Genomic DNA, 21,779 nt, shown 5'->3' on the forward strand with positions numbered 1-21,779 from the left:
GTTCTCACATTGCTTCTGCTCTCACCCTTTCGTCACACCTAGATGCTAAGTACACTGGGAAATGTCATCTCCAGATGGGAGGACACATGCACAGGAAGAAGAGAAAAATGGATTCGCGGAACAACCAGCAGTCCTATCACAAAATCTTTCCTTTCCTGCTGCTGGCAGCAGACACAGCATCCTGAGGGCAGGAGTGGTGTCTCTTTCATCACTGAGAACCTGATACTCAATGACACTGTGGACATGGCTGTAACCAAGCACTTAAGAAGGGGCTGCAGTCAAAGGAGTGACCTATTAGCTTCCAGAAGTGCTTGTACTGGCATAGATGAATTTGGTGAACAGGAAAAGCTTTGCTGTGGATTCCAGCAGGAAGACAGGTGGTTAATGTGACAGACTGAAGCCAGTGTTGGTTTTAAGTTCTTATTCATCGAGCAACTCGTTTATACTCTCTGAGCTAGGGGATAATTCCATCATGCAGGGTCATTGTGACGATTTGATTAAAATTGCATAAAGTGGGTCCTCGATAAATAATGACCAATAGTTTTATTTCAGTAATAATGCAGGAGGAGGTTTCCATCACTGTCAATGATCCAGGAGAGAATAATAAGACAAATTAACATGCATTGTGCTGTTAGTATAAGCTTTACACGTCTTAACTTTTTGATCTTATGAGGTGAATGTTATTATTGCCATTCTACAGAGGAAGAAACTGAGGCACAAGAAGATTAAGTGACTAGCCCAAGTTCACACTCCTGCTTATGGTGGGGTCTGGCAGTTTGAACTCCAGAGCCCACTGGCATGTAGGTAGTACTGGAGATCCCACCCCTTGGCCTCTTAAAGTTCTTTCCAACAACAGGGTTAAGCAACCTGCTGGGGCCTTCGGTGTCATCCTGAACTTCTTTGTCCAGCTTTGCCACTGGCCTTCTGGGTCACCTGGAACTATTCCCTTCCCTTTTCTTGACTTCAATTTCCTAATTTTACAATGCAGAGGTTAGACACAATGATCCTTGATTCTGAACTGTAGCCCATTTGGGAATTAGCCCTGGGGAGGGGGACTGCTGGTGACATCATAGAGAGGAGAATTCTAGGAGAAGAATCAGGCTTTCCTAGAAGCCCCAGCGCCACCACTTAGGTGAGAAGGGCAGCCTAGGAAGGGGCCTGTTGGGCCCAAGTCTTGAGCTATTCTCTTTCCAGGGTTGCCAGCATGGATCAACCATTGATGGCTGAAAGGGCTCAAAATGAGGCAGACACCAGTGATTTGGATGCATTCCCTCAGCCCAGTTCATCGACCCGGGACCACAAGCCAGGCCGTAGCGAAGTTCACCGTCATAGCAAATCCCGACACCACAGCGTGTCCACTCCCCGTGATGTGTCCCGTCACCACAGTGTGCCCCATCCCTATGACATGTCCCATCATCAAGGTGGATCTCACCACCTCGGTGCGGTCCAAGACATCCCCGACAATGCCTCCTCCCCCTACTCCCACCGCTCCGGGTCCGCCACCCCGGCTCCTTCCCGCGGCCTTATTCTCTCCCACCATTCCAGCGACGAGGTCTTCTTTGATGACAGCAGGAGACCTAGCAGCAGGCCCCGCCACCGCAGTGAGTCGCGCAGCCGCAGTGAGTCGCGTCGCCGCAGCGAGTCCCGTCGCCCCAGCGAGTCCCGTCGCCGCAGCGAGTCCCGTCGCCCAAGCGAGTCGCGTCGCCGCAGTGAGTCCCGTCCTCGCAGCGGCAGGCGTCCCGTCGCCGCAGCGAGTCCCGTCGCCGCAGCGAGTCCCGTCGCCACAGCGAGTCGCGCAGCCGCAGTGAGTCGCGTCGCCGCAGCGAGTCCGGTCGCCCCAGCGAGTCCCGTCGCCGCAGCGAGTCCCGTCGCCGCAGCGAGTCCCGTCCTCGCAGCGAGTCCCGTCGCCGCAGCGAGTCGCGTCGCCTCAGTGAGGCCCGCCACCGCGAGAGGCCCCAGCACCGCAGGTCCCGCCACCTCAGTGAGGTTCCCGGCCTTCGTGGGCTCCATCACGAAGCTGAGCCTCACGACGGTGGAGAATCCTACTACGACAGCGGGGCCTACCTCCGCGCTGGGCCCCGTCACTCTGATGCTCACGACCACGGAGGGCGCCGTCACCCTCAAACCCACCAACACAGAAGGTCTCTTTATCAAGGAGAGACCGAGTCCCACCATTCCTTTGGGGGCTCACCTCGCTACCGCGACGAGAGCCAAGACAAGAGCCACCCCAGAGAGCGCCATCGTGGCAGCTCCCAAGTCTCTGGCTCGCTCGAGTCGCACAGCATGGGCAGGGTCGCCTCGGCGCCTTCTGGTGCAGCGGCCAGCCAGCCCAGTGCGGCACGCATACAGAGCGTGGCCCTCGTGGCCCTCGGCCTGACTCCTTCCCACAGTGCACGGTACCCACATACCACCCAGAGCTCCGGCGAAGACTTTCCTCGGGTTCCCTCCTCTGAAACCGCGGAAAACTGGGCTGAAGACGACGAGCAATTTCAGAGGCACAGAGGTGAGTCGTTGCACCCCCTCACCCCCAACTCCCACTGCCTGACCCAGATTCCAGACCCAACTCAGGCCCTGCACAGAGCTTCCGAGCTTCCGTAGAACCTGAGGCTTGACTCTCACCTGCACGTGTATTCCATTGGCTGTTCACTCACCTGACCGTTCTTCGTCCAGTCTTTTATTCCCTGAATTACGCAACTCTTGAGGCCATCGGTTGTTCTTTCAGTCACGGCTTTATTCATCCTCATGTTGGGTCTTGTCTAATATGGGCGCCTGGACTGCCTGGGCCCTGGCAGCACAGGGAAGACCAACCCTGCCCGCAAGGGGCTCCTAGCTGAGGGAGTCACTTACCCAACCAATCCCAGACCACCCACTGACAGGGCCCTCTCCTCCATGTCAGAACGTTTTCTGCTGTGGATTCTGTGTGCCCACATTTCTCACACTCAACTGTGAGCTTCTTGAGGACAGTGACTGAGAGCAAGTGCCTGGATGAGGGCCTTGTTTGAGGGCTGTTAATGTACAACTCCCCAAACCTGGCCCCTAGTAGTTCAATAAACAGGGCAAGAGTCTCATGAACAAGCGAGAAAGGTCAGTGTCTGATTAGATGGAGTAGGGAAGGTAGCGAAGAGATGTCTCAGCAGAATCTTAAAGGGAGAAGGAGAATAAAGAAAGGCATGGAGGTTTAGGGGTGTAGGCCCTCACAGTCTTCTCAAGCAGACCCGAAATCCCAAACAGCCTGGCATCTGCCATGGAAAGAGTCAGGCCTGTGGTCCTAATAACAGCACAGGACTAACATAGAGGCACCTTAGCGAGTGAATGGCAGGCAACAGGCAGGCACGAAGATAAACTCCAATCCAGCCTGAGAGGGGGTGCTGGATCCCCATGCCCCCCTCCCACACAGACGTGACTTTCTGGCTCCCTTACAGCCAGTCGAAGCCAGCGGCCCCACAAGAAGCCGCACAACGTGGACTTCTTCAGCCGGTTGTGGGAAAGATTATGCTACCTCCTTCAGGAACTCCGGAACATGCTCAGGAAACTGACTGAGTCCCTGGTCTTTGAGGCCTTCATCTTCCTTATCGTCTGCCTCAACACCACCATGCTCGTGACCCAGACCTTCGCCGAAGTCGAGGTCCGGGTTGGTAAGGGCCAGGGAACCTTGTTCACTTGGAGAAGGCTACTGATGCTGTTCCAGGCCTCCTGTCGGCCTGGTCTGGTGTCGGGTGATTTATATATCTCAGCTTATTTGATCCTCACCTCTGGGAAGCAGACAACATTGCCCAGTTTTAGAGATGAGGTTCCGACACATAGCTGAGGTCAACCAGCCAGCCGGAGAGGAAAGGCCCACTGTTTGGAGCTAGAGCCACCAGGTGGCGCATCTGTTCTAAGCATGCTGCTTTGGGCGGTAAGGGTGCGGGGAACCTAGGTTTCCTGGACCCTGGAGGGGCGAGAGTGGAAAACCTGCGAAGGCGGCCCCTGAAACCCTGGGGGGCAGGGTGAAGGGAAGGACATAAACTAAGCAGAGAAGAAGAAGAATGGCTGACGTTTCGTGCGTGCTCACCGGTTCAGGCTCCATTTTAAGCATTTTACTGTGTTAAATACCTTTCATATTCACGAAAACCCTATTAGGCAGACCGTTGTCACTGTTTTACAGACAGAAAACTGAGGCACAGAGCCGTTAGGACGCACGGCCACTTGTGCAGAGCCAGGCTCTCTCTAAACAGCTGTGTGCGAGGTTCCCATGGGCAGGGGAGTATGGGCCGGGGTTGCTGGGGACAGCCCTGAGCAAGCCTCTGGTGTTCTCGCAGAGTGGTTCTTCGAGGCCTTGGACTCCATTTTCCTCAGCATCTACATAGTGGAAGCTATGCTCAAGATCATTGCTATGGGCTTCGAGTATTTTTCTGACTCCTGGAACAATCTGGGTGGGTGGGGATTGGGCATGTGCGTGTGTGCGTGTCTTGCGTGCGTGTGTGTGTGTGTGTGTGTGTGTGTGTGTGCGGTGTGTGTGTGTATAGTGGGAGCCACTGAACTGCCGGAGGAGGCTGAGGACGAAAGGGGATGGGGGGGATAATGGCTTTGGGGGGCTGTGGGTCTGGGCTAGGGGCCTGGGCAGGAGCCCAGCACACTCAGACACCCTGTGCCCTCAGACTTCTTCATCATGGTCATGGCTGTGCTGGATTTCATGCTCATCCAGCTCAACTCCAACTCCTTTAACAGCGTAGTCTACAAACAAAACGTCTTCCTGATCTTCAAGGTCTTCAAGAGCCTGCGGGCCCTGAGGGCCATCCGGGTCCTGCGGAGGCTCAGGTCAGCTGGGCCACAGCTGCCCACCCCAGTGTGGAGGCTCCGAAGGAAGAGGGGACACAGGCCAGGACTCCCAAGGAGTGTGCCGTGACCCATTCCAGTGATGAGGGAGGGGGAGGCTGCAGACACCAGCCAGCTTCTGATAAGCTTCCTGCCTGATCTTTCTCTTCATTTACCAGAGAGGGGGCTGGACTCTTCTAAGTCACTAGCCAGTCAGGGACCTCCTGCCTTCAGCATCCTTTGGTTTCCGGGCACAGATCCCCATCCTGCTGACTCATCCTCCCTCTCCACCTTTACCCACAGCTTCCTGACCAGCTTCCAGGAAGTGACAGGGACCCTGGTGCGATCCCTGCCATCTATCACTGCCATCCTCATCCTCATGTTTACCTGCCTCTGTATCCTGTGCCGTGGGGGCTGGGGCAGGAGCCTGCGGGGCTGTGATGGTGGGGAAGCAGGGGGACCAGGGATCATGGCTTGGCCCTGAATGTCCAGTCCTCTTCTCTGTGGTGCTCCGGGCACTATTCCGCCAGTCTGACCCCAAGCGCTTCCAGAACATCTTCACCACCATCTTCACTCTCTTCACCTTGCTCACTCTGGACGACTGGTCTCTCATCTACCTGGACAGCCGGGCTCAGGGTGGGTGGAGAGCAGGGGTGGGCAGACCCTGAGGGCTCAGTTACCCCATCTGCAAAGTGGGGCTTCTGATGCTTGCTGGCAGTGGCATGGGGAAGGCCAGCAAGGAGCTCAAGGCTCGAATGACCCCCTCTCTCCTAGGCGCCTGGTACATCATCCCCATTCTTATGATTTACATCATCATCCAGTACTACATCTTCCTCAAGTGAGGACCCCGCCTCCGCTCTGCTCCCCAGCTTCACTCCCCCCACCCCCAACGCTGGGGCAGCCTCTCCCCAGCCCTCTCAGCCTGGTCATGCCACAATGAACCCAGAGAAGGGTGCAGGGCCTCTCCTTCAGCCTCCTCCTTGAGAGTACCCCATTGTCTCCTCCCAGCCTGGTGATTGCCGTCCTGGTGGATAACTTCCAGATGGCACTGCTCAAAGGCCTGGAGAAAGTGAAGCAGGAGGTACTGAGTGGGGTGTGGCCGGTGGACCAATTAGGGACACATGAGGAGGGGGCACAGAGGCTGGAGGGAAGGGAGGAGGCTGCTTCAGGGGCAGACGAGCATGGGACAATGACAGGACTGAAGTCTCTTCTTCCCAGAAGGCTGCCCAGGTCAATGAGAAGCTGCTGGATGAGTCGCTGACAGAGCTCAGGAGAACAGGTATGCCGCCCCCCTTCACCCCCAGTCAAACACAGGAGTCCAGGCTTAGTTTCAGAGTTTTAGAATATGAGACTCAGGAGAACTTTCCTTGCCTAGAACTTTGGTCCAAAGAGCACTAAGACGAGCCAGTTAAACTGGTAAGTCAATTCTTGAAAGACCGTTGATGAAATGACTAATTAGCCAAATTGAGTCACCAAATACTTGTTTCTGTTAATAACTTATCAAGTTTAAAGCAGTGATTTTATATGGATGGTTTCAACTTTCTTTGAGGTCAACTTTCTTTGTCAAGGTCATATACACACTGGTCCAGAGTCACTCAAAGAGTCAGCAAAAATGAAATTTCCTATACACGTTCACTTTTATGCACTGGACTTTTTGGGTGAATTGATTTCGAGCCAATTGTTTTGCTTCCTGCTTAAAGATCTTTATAACTTAAGAATCCGAGCTCCTGAATTCTATTCTTAAGATCACTAACACCAGAGGACTGACGGGCCTCCGGTCACCTGGTCCTTCACCTGCCCTCTCCATCAAGGACAGATCCTCAACACAAAAAAAGCTTAAGCAAAAAGAGGAATTAATTGGTTCAAATTACTTGGCAAATTGAGGGTTCATGGGCTTTCAGGAATGGCTGGACCCAGGACTCCAATGATTGTTCGGATTCGGTCCTCTTCCATCTCTCTGTAGCCCTCTGCAGGGTTTTGTGCTTAGGGTGTCTCCTCCTTTGTAGTAGGAAAATGGCCACCTGCAACTCCAATCCCAAATCCTCACATTGTAGCCCTTTCTAGCACTTCCAGCAGGGAGGCCCTTGTCTCCCAGAAGCTCCAACAGAGTCCCAGAAATGAGTCTCCTTTGCTCCAGTTGATCACCTGCCTTTTTCTAAACCAATCGCTGTAGGCAAAATGATAGGCTGTTCTGATAGGCCAGGCCTGAGTCACGTGTCCTTGGAGCTGGGGCTGGAGTCAACTCCAGCTAGACAGCATAGACCCAAAAGGGGTAGGAATGGTTCCTCGGGAAAATGGGAAGACTTTCTCCAGAAGAAGAGGGAACAGATGCTGGACAGGCAAACGAACAAATAACTGATGCACACTCCATGCCTGGAGAAGCACTCACTTTAAGGGCATCCAGGACAAAAACCTGCTGGCTCTTATTTGGATACCTCCATGGCACATGGGGTTTCCTACACCTCTCAATTCAGGCACCTCCTTGACCTCCCCCTTCTTTTCCTACATCCAGAGCCTGAAGAGACAATAAGTGAACACAGTAAACAGAAGTATCTCATTGAGAAGAAATTTGGGTCCATGACTGAGAAGTAAGGAGACTTGAAAGGAGGGGGAGGCCTTGGGCCTCAGGGGAGAGTTCTGGGGCCTGACCAGTGGGTTTGCAGAGAAAGGACCATCTCCCACCCCTGTGGAGGGGGATGGAGTGACGAGGTTTATGCGGAGCCTGTGGAGAACATGGAGAACCTGAGTGGCTTCTGCTCACCAAGAGTTATCTAGTGTCACTGAAAGAATCCCACCGGCAGTGCCCAAGAGGCCGTGAGCCCCTATGAAACCAAGGGCCAAGGGCAAGGGTAGCAAGGTCCTGGAAGAGCAGAGATTCTGCTCATCATTTTACTCAAGAAGCACCCCTGACTCTTGCTCTGGACCGAGCCCTGTGAGGACTCCAGGGACACAAAGAGGACACAGACTAGCTCCTGCTCATGAGGATGCCCCACCTCTGTAGACGTGCAGGGCCGTGGCGGGTGGGTGACTTCAGCGAAGTGGAGGGATGAGGGGCGTGGGTCTGGGAACGCCATGGGTGAAGGCTGGGGGGCCGATGGTCAACACCCATTCCTGTTGACCTGAGTGGCCATCTGGGCCAGGACAGCTGGGGGCTCGGTGCTGTACTCACGGTGGGGAGCCCTCCAGGCTCTCCTCACCCTCCACAGAGCCCAAGCCCCAGAGGCCCGCCGCAGTCAAGCCTTTGCTGGCCTCGCCGATGACGATGTCATCGCAGCCACTACCACACCCGCACGTCCCTGCTTCTCCCACACAGTTTCCCAAGCTGAGCACATACTTCTCCACCTCTGGGCCTTTGCCCACACTGTTCTCTCTGCCTGGAATGTTCTCTGGCTGCCAGTGCCAGGCTCAAGTGACCAAGAATTGGGAGAGCTGAGCTCTAATCCAGCTCACTTCACCTCAGAGCCTCCTGTCCACGCTCCACGTTCCAGTTCCTTGGCCACCAGCCTAGTCTGGACCCTCAGTGCCTCTGCCATACTTTCCTTGGGGCGGGCGGTCTCTCGACCTCCAAACTCTTTTCCACTGATCCATCTCCACCAAGAGTGTTCTTTGTTGTTTCTTGTTTGTTTCTTTGTTTGTTTTAATCATTTTTCCTTTTTTCCCCCTTTGTATTTATTTAGAGAGTGATCTTTGTTAAAAGAAGTTTTGGCTTTTCCCTCCTCCTCTGATTTTGAAACCCTGGAAAGGCTCCCGCCTCCCTTAGTATCAGATTAGACACCTTTGCTTTGACCTTTCCTGGGTGTCTCCACCTCCCATCCATCTGTGCTCTTTAAAGTTCCTTCTGAGACCCGCCCCAGCCCCAGCAGCATGTGCCCTGCTTCCTGGCATAGGGAACCAGGAGCCCTGCCTGGGCCTGGTAAACGCTCACGTTTTTCAAACTCAGCTCACTGGTACTCCCTCCGGGAGCCTTCCAGATCACCAGCCCTCAGAGCCCTGTGTTTACATTTGTTATAAGTGTAAACACAAGTGGTTTGCTGTTTCTAGCTCTGCCACAGACTGCGCTTCCTGAGGAGAGGGGCTGTTTCTTATTTCTATGTTCTGGGAGCACCTGGCAGTGTAGATTGATTTCAGTGTTATTTAATGGATGGATTGGCCCAGCAGTGTGTTAGCAGCAGCAGCCAGAAGGGTAACTTGGAACGTGGGTCAGGCTCAGTGCTGGAGGGCAAGATGACGGTCTCCCTGCTTCAGGGAGGAAGGGCTTCCTAGCCCAGACGGTGAAGGAGTTAATGAATGGGTAGTAAGGGGGAGTAGGAGGAAGATTGACTGTACAACATAGCAAATGGGTGGGCTGGGAGTCCAGGGAAAAGCCAGTGGGTGGAGAGATAGGTGAGTAAGTGAAAGGATGGGGTGGTCTGATGGGCAAGTGAATGGCTAGGCGGATGGGAGGACGGATGGGTAGATGTTGAGTGTGTACACGAGAGAGATGGGGCAGTGGGAGGGGCAGGCAGAGGATGGACGGATGGAGGGATAGAGGGTTGGGAGAGTACACAATTAATAGAACTCTCTGTGGTACAGGGTGTGGCTTTTTTATATGTGGCAAAGGAGACATACCATGAAAGGCCACACTCAGAAAAGTTGTGACCATGGCTAGAAATGGAGGTCTAGGGCGATGTGAGAGTGTGGGTGAGCGGGCAGGCAAGCAAGAAGAGCCATCTCGGAGGCTCTGGGGGCCCAGAAGTCGCAGCCAGGCAGGTTGGCCAAGGCTCACCTCTGCCCCCTTCACCCCCAGGCAGCAGGAGCAGCTGTTCCACTTTCTCCAATTGATGGCTGGGGTGGAGCATTATCAACAGAAATTTCGCTCCCAGGCATCTGTCATTGATGAAATTGTGGACACTGCATTTGAGGTGAACCGGTCTGGACCAGAAGGGAGGGGCTAGGGAGGGGGGATGCGGAAGGCCAGGCAGGGGGGGGCCCGTGCCCAGTAGTGGCCCTGAGTAACAGTCACATGGGCATTTGGGAAAGCAGAGGTCTGTGGCTCAGCCGCCCTCCCATCCCGCCCCACAGGCTGGAGAAGAAGACTTCAGGAAGTGACCCCTGGACAGGGACACTGGATACAGACTTCACCCTTTGTCAAGCGGCCCACCGGGGTGGGTTGGGACAAGTCTCCAGATCTACTGGAATGATTGCCAGGCCTGAAGGGCTGGGCCCCAAAAGAGTTTTAAAACCCCAGGTAGCTCTGTGTCCTCACTGGCTGGGCTGAGGCATGGGGGGGGGCGGGGAATTTGTGTGTGCACGTGTGTGTGCACACTTGAGTGTGTGTATGCGAGTGTTACATGTGAAAGCCACTGTTCATGGTCCCCTCCAGCCCCACCAGGGCCCAGCATCCTAGTTTGGTCCAGCAGTGTGTTTGTAGCAGCCAGAGGGGTAACCCAGAAAGTGGGCCAGGCTCAGTGCTGGAGGGAGAGGTGACAGTCCCCCTGCTTCAGAGAGGAAGGCCCTTCTAGCCCAGATATTAGGCGACAAAGACAAAGCTGGAACAGCCATCTGTTGTCACGCTGTGGGAGACCCAGTAGGCTCCAGAAACGGGCCTTAGAGCCCAGGAACTCAGGCCTACCAGCAGCCTCAGCGGCCAGTGCGAGAATGTCATGAACTCGGAGGTCAGAGATCACTGCCTACCCTTCCCTTCCTGAGATCAGACTGAAGAGCCTCCATGAGGGAGGCAGAGTGGACGCCGCTTCAGTCCTTTCTTTCTTTCCTCAGGATGGGGCAGGGGTGCGGGGGACAGAGTGGGGCGTGTGTGGAATGGACCAGCCCGCCATCAGGGAAAAGCGTGGAGTGAGGCTGATGGCTGCTCCCCACCCTGTCTGGGGCTCAGACGAGTCCTCCCGCTTTCAGCCTGAGCCTAGGCAGGATGCCCAGAGACCCTGTCCCCATAGCCGGTGGTGGTAGTGGGGCACAACCAGGGTCCACGAATGCCTGGGCCTGTGCTGGGTGCTGGAGACCTAGCACTGGGTCAAGCACAAGCTTGGCCTGGGCCCTGAGAGCTTCTGTACAGAGGAGGGGTCTTCCACTATCTACGACACTCACTTCACCCTAGTAGAATGAAGCCAGCGTGCAGTACAGGCTGGATGGGATCAAGAATGGGACGGGACTTCGGAGTGGGGGCTGAGGGGTGACAGATAGTTTTGCCAGCCAACCCTGTACCTCTTAGCCTGACGAAATGGTGGCAAAGCCTCCAGGCCCCAGGACAGAAGCAGCATTTTCCCTCCCGTGGCCCGGCCGAGGGCGCTGGCTGGCCCTGGGCCCAGGAATAGAAGCCAAAGGAAATGCCATCTGGGATTTGGACACAGATTCCGGGGGCGGAGAGGCCACCTGGCAGATACCTCCAGCCTCGCCTCTCTCCACCATCTAAACATTCATTCGGCAAGCATTTCCTGCCACCTGCTCTGTGCCGGCCCAGTGCTGAAAGCTCCTGCTTGGTGGCACGTGGAAGCCCTCCCAAGCGGCAGCCTCACCACCTGCCCATGGGCTGTCTGAGCTGCCACATCTTGAGCAGAAGCAGGACTGGAAAGTTCCCCAGCATCCCTAACTCCTGTTGAACCCAGCCCCTTGGCAACACAGCCTTCCATAGAGACATCATGTGTTTTTCATCCCCAATGTGGCCTCTGAGGGCAGAAGGCAGGGCCCGGATGAGGGGCAAGGGGATTTTCCTCATTTATTCCAGCACTGGGCAGGGGACTACGTGAGGCCTTGCCTGGAGGGGCAGCAGGCAGGGGTGGGAGTGCTCTCCATAGCCACTGCAGTTCTGACTGGGCTTAATGATGCCCATGCCTAGTGCTCCGAAAGGATCCAGTCACTGCTCCATCACGCCCCAGGTGTGGGTGTGCTTTTTTGCATCTGAGGCATAGCTCTGGGAGGGGCATGTGGATCTCTGGGGTTGTGTGTGTGTATGTGGGGGTCTGTGTATACATCTCCAAGTTATTTCTTGGGGCGGTAGTGCTTCTGTGTGTTTGTGTCTGTGCTTCTGGGTTGCTAGGTTGTGTTTGTGTTTTCCTGGATATGCATGTAGTGTCTGGGAGCATCAGAGTGTGTGTTGTGGGTTTCTGTGCGTGTGTATAGTGTGTTGAGGCATTCTGGGGTGTGTCTGTGTAGCAAGTACGAATTGCAGCCACAAATTCAGATGTACAAAAAATGTTGCAACTGTTTTCTTTAAATGCCATTAAATCGCATCTGCCCCCCATCCCTCTTGCGGGCAGCAGTTTTGACTTGTGTCCCCTTGGAGCGCCCTGTCCATCCCCTTCCCAGGGTCTTGCCCGCCATCCCTGGGCCACATGTGGGTAGAGGAATCTCACGGGCTGGGAGCTCAGAGTCCTGGGGCCCTGCTGGCTAAACCCCCCATGTGCCACCCTAAGTCATCCTGGGGGCTGAGGGGGAGCAGCGCTCAGGTGCTCCTCAGAGCATTCACCGACTCCCACCCTTACTGCTGCGTGTACCATCTGGTCCTGTGACCACTTAAGGCTGAGAATATTGAGTCTCTGGAGTTTTGTTCCTCTGTCGGTGATGCTGAGGTGTTTCAGGGACTCCAGATTTGGGGGCTGAACCCCGTACCCTCAGCACTGTCTGGGCTGGGACAGCAGTTCAGTTGGTGGTGGTATGGGTACCCTGTTAGCTGGGGGAGGGGGCTTCTAGGAGAGGGAGTGGGGGACAGAAGGGGAGGAGTGAAACATTCAGAAGAGACCGATACAAGAAGTAGTGCTAGTGATTTATTGCGACGGATGTGACCCATGGACCTGAAGTGCCCTCCGCCGATGGGCCTGTGCCCTCCCGCCCCATGGCACTGGGGCCTACTACACGGGCACACAGTGATGCTTTAGAAGTCTTGTAGAGTTCTCCCAGGGAACCACAAGGATCTCGAAGTCACAGCGCAGCTTCTGCAAATAGAGCATGGGGAGAGAAGGAGGGGTGAGCCTAGGTCCAGGCCTGCCGCCTCCCAACAGTCAGCCCTCTGCCCACAAGGAGGGGCAGTCGCTGGCACAAGGGACATCGAGTCAGATGGCTGGGACTAGATCCTGGGTCTTTCTAGTCAACTCCTTTAGGGGAAGCCGCAGTTTCCTCTCTACACCCCACCCTGGCCTGCAGCTGAGTCATCCAAAAAGCAGAGACAGGTTGGGCCAGACATCAACCTGGCCAGCCAGACCAGTTCAGGGGCCTTGGGTGCGAGGAGGCAGGGCACGCATGCGCGTGTGCAGGGCTGTTACCTCCTCCTGCGTTCCTGCGGCCAGCGGGCAGGTGGTGAGGTCTATGTGGTCTCCAGCCACTGCACTTTTCCGGCAGTCGGTGCTCCCCATCTCCAAGGTCAGGTAGTACTTGACGCCAGCCACCAGCTGGGACAGAGGGCAGGGGCAGGTCAGGGTGCCGGGAGACTACCCCTGACCCTCACCAGTCACCTCTCTCCCATCTCCCATTCCATTCCCCTAGACACGTCCAGCACACTGGCCTTGGGACTCAGACCTGGGACAGAAGCATTCTTTTGGGGATCCCTGGGATGGGAGGCAGAGGTCTGGGCCACGAAGGGGGCTAAGACCCAAGGGCTCACACTGTCCTGAAGCCCACCGCTCATCCCCCTCACCCGCTCCCCAGCAACCCGCAGGCCAGGGCCCATGTGAGACTGGTGAGGTAGCTATGCAAGGGCAGAGGTGCATCCTGTCGATTTAAAATTTAGATATTTTGTTCATCATTAATTCGGTTTTTAAAAATATATTGTTAAAATATCCTGCTTGCTTTCGTGGCTCCCCCTTAATCTGGCACGGGCGCTGAGGGCTCTTCTCCTCTCCCTGCCCCGCCAGCCCAGCCGCACCTGTCTCTGCGCCTTGAGGATGTGCGTGTCGCGAAAGTAGTAGAGGCTGTTGCTGCCCATGTTGTAGCTGGCCACGGCCGACTGCGCTGCCTTCTGCACCTGCGGGTCACTAGGCGACAGGTCTTGCAGTCCTCCGACCATGACCTCCTGTGGTCGGGCCCCGGCGTCGCGAGGCAGTGCCAGGAGGCAGACCGCGAGCAGGGCCAGGCCCAGCACCAGCTGGAGGTTCGCTTGTGCCATGGTCTTCAGTGCCGAGGCTGTGGCCCGCGCCGCTTTTACCGGCTGAGGCCCCGCCCAGCCCCGCCCAGCCCCGCCCTACGCCCGCTGTGCGCCCGCGCGGGCGCGGGCGGGGAGAAATCCCCCGGCTTGGGCAGTCCAGCAAGGGCACCTACCTTCCCAGCGCAGAGGGAGGCAGCAGACAGGCCCCACCCCCCCCGCACACCTGTGTGCCACGATGCTTGCCCATCACTCCAGAACACACCCAGTCCTGTGAGGAAAAGGACAGTTCCCAGAAGCAACAAGTGCCACCGTTGGGGCAGTTCGCGGGCAGGGCTATCCAATAGGAAATACCAACAACAGCTATTAGCAAGCTCTTATTATCACCACCATTTACCGTGTAACCGTGGAAAAGTTACTTAACCTAATCCCATTGCCTCAGTCTCCTCCTCTGTGAATGGGGTCCTGTGGATTCAGTAGGCAAAGCATTTGGAGGAGCGATGCGATGCGATGCAGCAAAGTGGGACGTTGCTGCACTGAGCCACGCGCTGTTTAACCCTCAGCCAGCACCAAGTGAGAATCAGTCATGTTTCCACTTAACAGGAAAGGAGACAGGACACAGAGGGGACAATCGATTTGCCCAAGGGCACCAGCTGGTACACAGTAAATGGTGATGCTGGCTTTGGAGCCTGGGCAATATAACTCAAATCTGTGCTCTTAACCAGACTGAGACTGAGGACTGAGAGCCCGCCAGGAGGAGGGGCGTGAGTCGTACCAGTTCTGCCATTAACTAACTGGATGCCTCCTGACAAGCCCCTGCACCTCCCAGAGCCTCAGTGTCCTCACCTGAAGATAGGCGACAACTCTTCTAAAGTTAGTCTATGAATGGCCTGAGACTGGATCACCCGTAGGTAAGTGGGGCGTGGGCTGGAGGTACCACCAAAACAAGGCAAGATGACTTTCATGGAATAACCCGGGCTTGGAAGAGGTAATAGTTTGCGGTATGTGACAGCTGGTGCTTTAATAAGTGGTTAATAATTACAGGTGACCCTTGAACAATATGGGTTTGAACTGCATGGATCCACTCATGTGTGGATTTTTTTCGATAAATGCTGTCATGTATTTCTCTTACGATTTTAATTTTTTCTCTAGCTTACTTTAAGAATACAGTATGTAACAAACATACAAAATATGTGTTAATCAACTATTTATATTATCGGGAAGGTTTCCAGTCAATAGTAGGCTATTAGCAGCTAAGTTCTAGGGGAGTCAAAGTTATACACGGATTTTGGACTGCAGAGGGGTGGGGGGACAGTCATTGGTGCCCCTAACTCTGAGTTGTTCAAGGGAGAGCAGCACCGTGGTGAACAGTATGAGTAAGCATCCAGAATTCCCCAGGACTGGAGTGCGGTCACTGCCCAGGCCAGCTGCTACCCCACCTTCTCAGCCCAGCTGGGAAAAACAATTTTGGGATTCCAAGGAACAGTCACAAGTTTGTTGTGGGCTCAGGTGTCTGCCTTAAAGGGACAGAGCCCTGTTTGTGAGAGATCTGGTGCAAGCTTGGCTTGATGAGGAGGCCCAGGCCAGGCAGGTAGCGGATCAGAGAGAAGCCAGGAGTGGGGAGCGTGAGAGGCCTGGGACCACGACACAGGGGAGAGGTGGGAGAGGCAGCCCCAAGGGGCCAGAAGCCCCCTCAGGCTCTCCCGGTTCTGCTTTCCTGTCACTTGGAGTTCAGCCATGACCACTTACCTCCAACAGCTCCCTGGAAAACTAGCCAAGGCCCGGTTCCCAGCTCACTTGTCCCTATGCTGTGATTCTTCTGCACTGACGCTGATGAGTCTTTTGCACCCAAGCCTAACAATTACCAAAGACCTTTCACCCACTCGTCTGTTCTCACAAGTACCCTGTCCTTCAGCATCATCTGTATTTTACAGATGAAGAGAGGGCAGGACATTTGTCTGAGGTCACATGGCTAGAATCGGGGTCTTGGTGAGAAGAGGGATGGGGGAAGGGAAAACAACAATTACTGTGTTCCTGATATGTGCCAGGGACTCAGCATATGTTCTCTCGCCCTCAAAACAGCTCTGCAGAGCAGTGAATAGAACCAGTTTAGTGCACACACAACACAACATACACATGCCTCACTGTTAGATTGTACACCTGAAACTTACTGGATTTTGTTAACCAATGTCACCATCGGTTAACAATTTTTTTTTTAAAGAATATTACTTGTTTTACAAAGAAGAAATGAGGAGGGTCAAAGAGGAAGGGTCAGTGGTGGGGCCTGGGTGGCCCCCATGTGCCAGCCTCCTAGTGTGTGAGTCCTGGACTGCTCCACCGGGATACGAGGTCTGCTGTGTGAGGGGAGTGTCCCTGGAGGGAGGGTACCCCAGGAGGACTTCCCAGGGCTGGGTCTTATCGGGAGAAGAGCCCTTAGCCTGGACTCCACCCTGACCGGACCATAATGGCTTCCGGAAGCAGGCCTGAGCCAGGTGTGAGCTCAAGGTTGGCCATCCCCGCTGGCCACAGGGCACAGCCTCATTTTGCTGTGGCCCAGACATCCCAACCCAGGTTGCCCATGGCAGCCCTCTCTTGCCGCTGGCTGATGGGTCTCATTGACGAGGATGGGCCCTGATGTCCCCTTCGCCCCGGGACCAGGCCACCCAGGGCCTTGGTTCTGCCCCAGCATCCTGTTCACTGAACCTTTAGCTGCGGCTGTTCCCTCCCCAGGGCTCTGCTCCATGTCCCTGTTGGGACCACATCCTGGACAGGAGACCCCAGGGTCAGGGAAGCCGTGATCCCGCAGTGATGAAAGCTCCCCGTTGTGGAGAGCTCTCCTAAGTGCGGGGGCTCCACATCCATCAGCTGATGGAACCTTCACAACCCTGCACCGCTGACAGAGGACACGGGCTCAAAGCAGGGAGGCAATTTGCTCCAGGTCACGCGGCAAATAAAGGAATAATTGAGACCAGAACCAGGCCGGCTGTTTTAGGCTACCGCCAATCAAGGCCAAGAGTGACAGTAGAGCCCTGGGTCCCTACAGGAAGGAGGCAACGTGGGAGGCGGGTTGACTGTCATGAGCATATACTGTGAGACCTTCATACCATCTGGGCTGCCACCGGGCAGATGTATCAGGCTCGAGTTTGTCTGTAGCTGCCCCCTACTTCACGGCCAGTGACAGCAGGACAACTTCAGGGCCCTGGAGTGCAGGGGCTGAGTTCACCCCAAGCTCTGCGCCAGACCTGAGCCCTCATGACTAGACTGGCTGAGAGGGTCAAGCTGTGGCTGGGTGCAGCTGCAGCGAGAATAACACCGGGTCAGTGTTTGCTGACTTCCACGCCCACCCTTCACCAAGCCCATCCTGTTGGCAAATGTGGACTGACCTTTAGATAATCTGATTCCTACCTGTCCCCAACTAGGTCTGCTTTCCCCAACATGCCAGGCCTGGGGCCTTGTCCTATGGCTGAGTTGGAGTTGGATCTCTGAGAGGCCACACTGTCACAAAATACACTCCAGATGCCCTTTGTCTCCTGCTGCCAGGACTGATCCAGGAAGCTGTGTGGGATGTACTATGGGGCTCAGATAAAGGGTTTGGGCCTTTCCAACCTGTCACAGGTACTGTCTGAGCCCCAAGGGAGAGGTGAGAAAGCAGGTGGGTGAGGCAGGGAAGAGCCCGTGACGAAGAAGCAGAGCTGGACGGGCCCCAGTACGAGAGTCACAGGTGGCGAAACTGTGGCAACTCCTGTGGGCAGGACCCCCAGGAAAGCTGCTGTGGAGGAAGCAGTCTCCATTACCTCACAGAGTGCCAGCAACAATGTGGCAGTGTCAGGGCTGAGGTCGGGGGACTGTGGCCATGCAAAGCACCCGCCCCCACAAAGCACATCGGGCCTGTGTGACAGCAACACAGCACCATTGTCAAGGCTGAAGGGACTCTGACGTCACCCTACACACATCCAGGAAAACCATCAGAAACATAGTAGGCCCGAAAATCCTGGGACAGCCCGCATTACCACCTTGCTCTGGGCTGCAGGCTGACACCCTCCCAGGAAATGGCCTGTAACACAAGCCGGACCCTGCTCTGGCCACCTGGTGCCTTCCCAGGGGGGTCACTCACACGTCACAGACCCAGCCTTGCATTGAACCCTCATCCCTAATAACCATCATAGGTGCCGACTACTCACGTAACTGCTCTATATCTGGGTCTTTATTTTGGTTTCCCTTTTATTCTACTTCTACTCTTTGGAGACGGAGCCATCCACAGAAAAGTACACAGAATATGTCTGCTCACTTTAACAAATAATTAAGTCAATGCCTGTACCACCATCACACAGGTTAAGAAACGAAACTGCCGCTCCTACCCCCGGGCTGTCCCGCTCTTCACCCACCTCCCAAAGGCAACCACTGTTGACTTTTACAATAAGCATTTCCTTGCTTTTCGTCTAGTTTTACCACCTCTGTAGAGATCCCTAAGCAAGAATGGAATCACGCTACTTGATGTTTGCTCTGTACTGATTCGCCTGTTGTGCCATAGATGTCATGAATCCATGTTCGAAATCTTGACAGCCATCAGAGTTCTTCCAGTTGGGAGCTGTCATAAACAAGCTGCTGCGAAGGCTCACAAAGGTACTGGAGCAGGTGTGAGCGGCAGTGCTGGGTCACAGGGTGGGTCTTCCATTTTTTCAGAAAACGCCCAACTGTTTTTCCTAAGTGTTCAGACCAATTTACATTCCCACCAGCTGGATATCAGTTCCTGTCACTCCATTCCCTCATCAGCACCTGGTATGGTCTGGCTTTAAAATTTCTGCCAACCTAGCAAGAGTCTGACCGCACCTCATTTGCATTTCTGAGCACTAATGTAACTGGGCACCTTTTCACAGCTGAGTCTTCATTTCGGTGTCCCTCTCACGTCTGCTTTCAGGTCTCTTACCCAACTTTCTGTTGCTTTTTCTTCACTGCAGTTATGCACATGCTCTGGATACAGTCTTTTGTCGTTTGTGTTGCAAATATCCTTTCTCACTGCGTTAGTCTCGTCCGTCACCCACTTTATATCTTTAGATCGATGGAGTTTCTATTAATGGAGTTGAATCTATCGACTTTTTATTTTTCCCCTACCCTGGGATCACGAAAATCTGCTCGTTATCCTAGCTTCTGTATTTTATAATATGAATTTCATTAGCTACTAAAAATTTTGTACATATATCTGTCACCAGACTGTATGTAAGCTGTCTGAGGAAAGTTCCTCAACAAGGTTCTCCTGAAGGACTGCCAGCCAAGCAGGGCTGGGTGCTGCACAGCTAGCATGTCATCTGATCCTTATGACCTCGCTTTCCAAGTGGGGAAACCGAGGCTCACAGAGGCTGAGTGACTTGACCTAGGAACAGAGGGCTCTCAGCCGCATGGGCTTCCAAGATATGTTTTGAGGGACAGCTGGGACACTTCCTAGCACTAAGTCCACAGACATATTAGTCTCTCTGAACCCCTGGTTTCCTCATTTGTAAAACAGAAAGAAAATTACTTATTGTGGAAGAAAACGTTTGCAAAGACCTTAGCTGTGGGCCTGGTTCACTAAGTGTTCAACCAAGAATAGGATGAAAAGGTACCAGGGAAGAGTGTAACTCATTCAGCCTCCCAGCCGTGATGCCCATGCTCCTTCTGCCTCCCTAAGAGAGCAGGGCAGGTGGCAAGGGCCCTGCCCACTCCTCCCAGAGACCGGGAAGGCACATGATTAGGTGAACTTTTACCCACATTCGGTCCTCTTCCTGGTACCTGACTCCCACTGACTTTTCCAAGTGCTGCCTGTCCCAGCTGTTGATTCACTCGACATCTGGAACACCACGACCCATCTGGATCCCAGGAAGAGATCAACCCACTCTCTCATTACTAAGGGATTGAGACACTCAGAGGTGCGTGCCTGAGGCTTATGTGGCGAGGGTGGCTGCCCTCTGGAGGAGGAAGCTGCCAGTTTCGAGCTGCACTGATACGGTTGTGGCGGAGCTGCTCAGCCCACCTGCTTTTCAACTCACAAAGTCCAGTCTTAAAGGCCACTGACTTTATTGATTCAAAAAGTTTTTATAACGACAGTGACTGTTCTGCCAAAAGAGAAGCCAAATAGCATAAAACAGACCAGAGTTGAGGGTGGGGATGAGGGAAGGGGCCAGGAATCCGTTCAGAAAAGCTGGTAATTATTAACACGAAACTGGCCGGGGAAGAAGGAATATGCATGCAAGAGCAAGAATTCCCAAAAATTGAAATGGTGAGGGGAGAGAACTCCCTGAAGACCCTGGAGGACATCGGAGGTGAGTAGACAGCAATCATTTCCTTTGTAGAGGACAGGGGAGGAGCCCCCACTTGGCTGCAAACTCTGGAGACTCAAGGATAGGGCTAGGGATTGGGGGCCCCCCAGAGGGCATCACAAGAAGGCGTCACACCACTCTCGAAGGCACCCAAAGCAGTCCCGGGACTGCTTGGCATTGGCACCGCATGTGTCCTTTAGCCATTCCCGGAAGAGGTCTTCATCTTTCTTTAGCACCAGAAACTGGCCAAGGACCACATAGGCCTGCAAACGTGCAAAGTAAAGGGCATGCTGCTCAGTGCTGTGGGACTAAGAACAAGAAGACCACTTCTGCAGCATTTAAAGCACACGTACCTAGCAGGCAGTGCAGGCTCTGGCTATCTTTTCAGATCGTATACCGCTGTTCGCCCCCCAAAGGTACTCACTGTCCTCACTCCCAAACTGCCAGGCAATACTGCAGTCTGCCCCCTCCAACCGCGGAGCCCTCCCCAGATGTATGCAACCTCCCCACACCTTGTCAAAGCCCCTTTCCTCCAGCTTCTTGCCCAGGACTTCACCGATCCCGGCCAGGCTCCCCACCGGTTTTTCCCCCATGGGCTCTGCCACGAAGTCTCGGTGCTTTTGAGAAGTTGTCATCTTGGTCAGGATTAATCTAGGAATCCCAAGAAAAGTAGGTTAGGGCTGAAAACCGGAAACTCCCAAAGTCTCACTGGCAATCTCGCGTTAAAAAGAAGCTAGACCAGCCCTTATGGTGGCTTATCGATTCCTCTTATTTAACAGATAAGAACACTGAGGTCCAAGGATTTTCCTCCACCACTCTATAGACAAACTTTTCCCACTTCCTGCGGGAACTGGGTTTTGGTACTGCCCCAGAGGAAAGAGTATCCCGCTTTAACAGGTGGTGCACGCGCGGCAGGGGAAAGATGCCCAGAGTCAGTAGCTAAGGCTTGCCCTGAAGGTGTCACTCCCTCTGTGACCTTGGCTGGGCAAAGAAGGCAGTGACCCTGCCTGGAACGGCTTACCTGGCCTGCAAAGCAAACAAAGGGTCCCTCTGCCCCACCCGCTCTACAGGCTGCTCACAGAGCACAGGTGCAGGCCGGAGCACGTACACCTGCTCCCCAGCCCCGGCGGGTCCACGCCGGGGCTCACGCCTGGACCTCCGCCGGCCCCGCCCCCCACGCGCGCGGCCCCGCCCCCTCCACGCGCTGCCGCGCCGCGTCCCGCCCCTCTCCGCCCGGTCGCCAAGCCGTCTCCCAGGGCGCGTCCTCTGGCCCGCCGCAGCAATTGCGGCTCCTCTCCTCCCCTCCTCCCTGCGCCTCCTCTGGCCTCCAGACTGGGCCGTGCTCCGCGGCTCGCGCTCACCGGCAGCTCCAATTCCTGTAACGGCTACTCCCGCCGCACGGCTGCTCCCGCCGATACCTCAACCCACTAGAACTTTCTTCTACTTCCGCTTCCGGGTCGCTTCAAGAACCGCCTGAAAAATTAAAGTTGGCACTTCTAGCCGCGTAGAGCCATAGAGATGAGGCGCTCTGGACCTCTACGGCGGCCTTAGCAGGGGCTCCTTTCCGGTCGCTTCGCGAGAAGCCTGGCTGCCTTCTATGGTCTTCTTTCTGAGGCAGC

At 54.8% G+C, this 21,779-nt stretch overlaps 3 protein-coding genes across 5 annotated transcripts; 1 reads left to right on the forward strand and 2 right to left on the reverse strand.

Annotated features, from left to right (window-relative positions):
* The first annotated feature begins 1,204 nt into the window (after positions 1 to 1,204).
* On the forward strand, positions 1,205 to 10,527 carry CATSPER1 (cation channel sperm associated 1). The gene is made up of 13 exons (XM_039840399.1): positions 1,205 to 1,695; positions 1,752 to 2,503; positions 3,423 to 3,635; positions 4,302 to 4,415; positions 4,641 to 4,800; positions 5,101 to 5,192; positions 5,290 to 5,433; positions 5,572 to 5,635; positions 5,806 to 5,878; positions 6,016 to 6,076; positions 7,310 to 7,385; positions 9,584 to 9,698; positions 9,859 to 10,527. The coding sequence occupies exons 1-13, from the start codon at positions 1,205 to 1,207 to the stop codon at positions 9,883 to 9,885; spliced, it is 2,382 nt and encodes a 793-aa protein (XP_039696333.1). The 3' UTR covers positions 9,886 to 10,527.
* Positions 10,528 to 12,543: 2,016 nt separating this feature from the next.
* CST6 (cystatin E/M) lies at positions 12,544 to 13,940 on the reverse strand. The gene is made up of 3 exons (XM_039840849.1): positions 13,652 to 13,940; positions 13,053 to 13,178; positions 12,544 to 12,725 (listed from the first exon to the last, which is right to left on the reverse strand). Exons 1-3 carry the CDS (start codon positions 13,889 to 13,891, stop codon positions 12,642 to 12,644), a joined length of 450 nt encoding a protein of 149 aa, XP_039696783.1. The 5' UTR covers positions 13,892 to 13,940; the 3' UTR covers positions 12,544 to 12,641.
* Positions 13,941 to 19,901: 5,961 nt separating this feature from the next.
* On the reverse strand, positions 19,902 to 21,732 carry BANF1 (barrier to autointegration nuclear assembly factor 1). Of its 3 annotated transcripts, none has more exons than XM_039840850.1 (3): positions 21,522 to 21,732; positions 20,673 to 20,811; positions 19,902 to 20,468 (listed from the first exon to the last, which is right to left on the reverse strand). In XM_039840850.1, exons 2-3 carry the CDS (start codon positions 20,793 to 20,795, stop codon positions 20,277 to 20,279), a joined length of 315 nt encoding a protein of 104 aa, XP_039696784.1. In that variant the 5' UTR covers positions 20,796 to 20,811; positions 21,522 to 21,732; the 3' UTR covers positions 19,902 to 20,276. The 3 variants fall into 3 exon arrangements, with proteins under 3 accessions (XP_039696784.1, XP_039696785.1, XP_039696786.1); XM_039840851.1 differs by having other exon boundaries at positions 19,902 to 20,423; positions 21,522 to 21,718; XM_039840852.1 differs by lacking the exon at positions 21,522 to 21,732 and adding an exon at positions 21,182 to 21,329 and having other exon boundaries at positions 19,902 to 20,423.
* Between the last annotated feature and the right edge of the window lie 47 nt (positions 21,733 to 21,779).

This window comes from Pteropus medius, unplaced genomic scaffold (assembly GCF_902729225.1).
Source record: "Pteropus medius unplaced genomic scaffold, Ma_sr-lr_union100, whole genome shotgun sequence".
NCBI lineage: Eukaryota > Metazoa > Chordata > Mammalia > Chiroptera > Pteropodidae > Pteropus > Pteropus medius.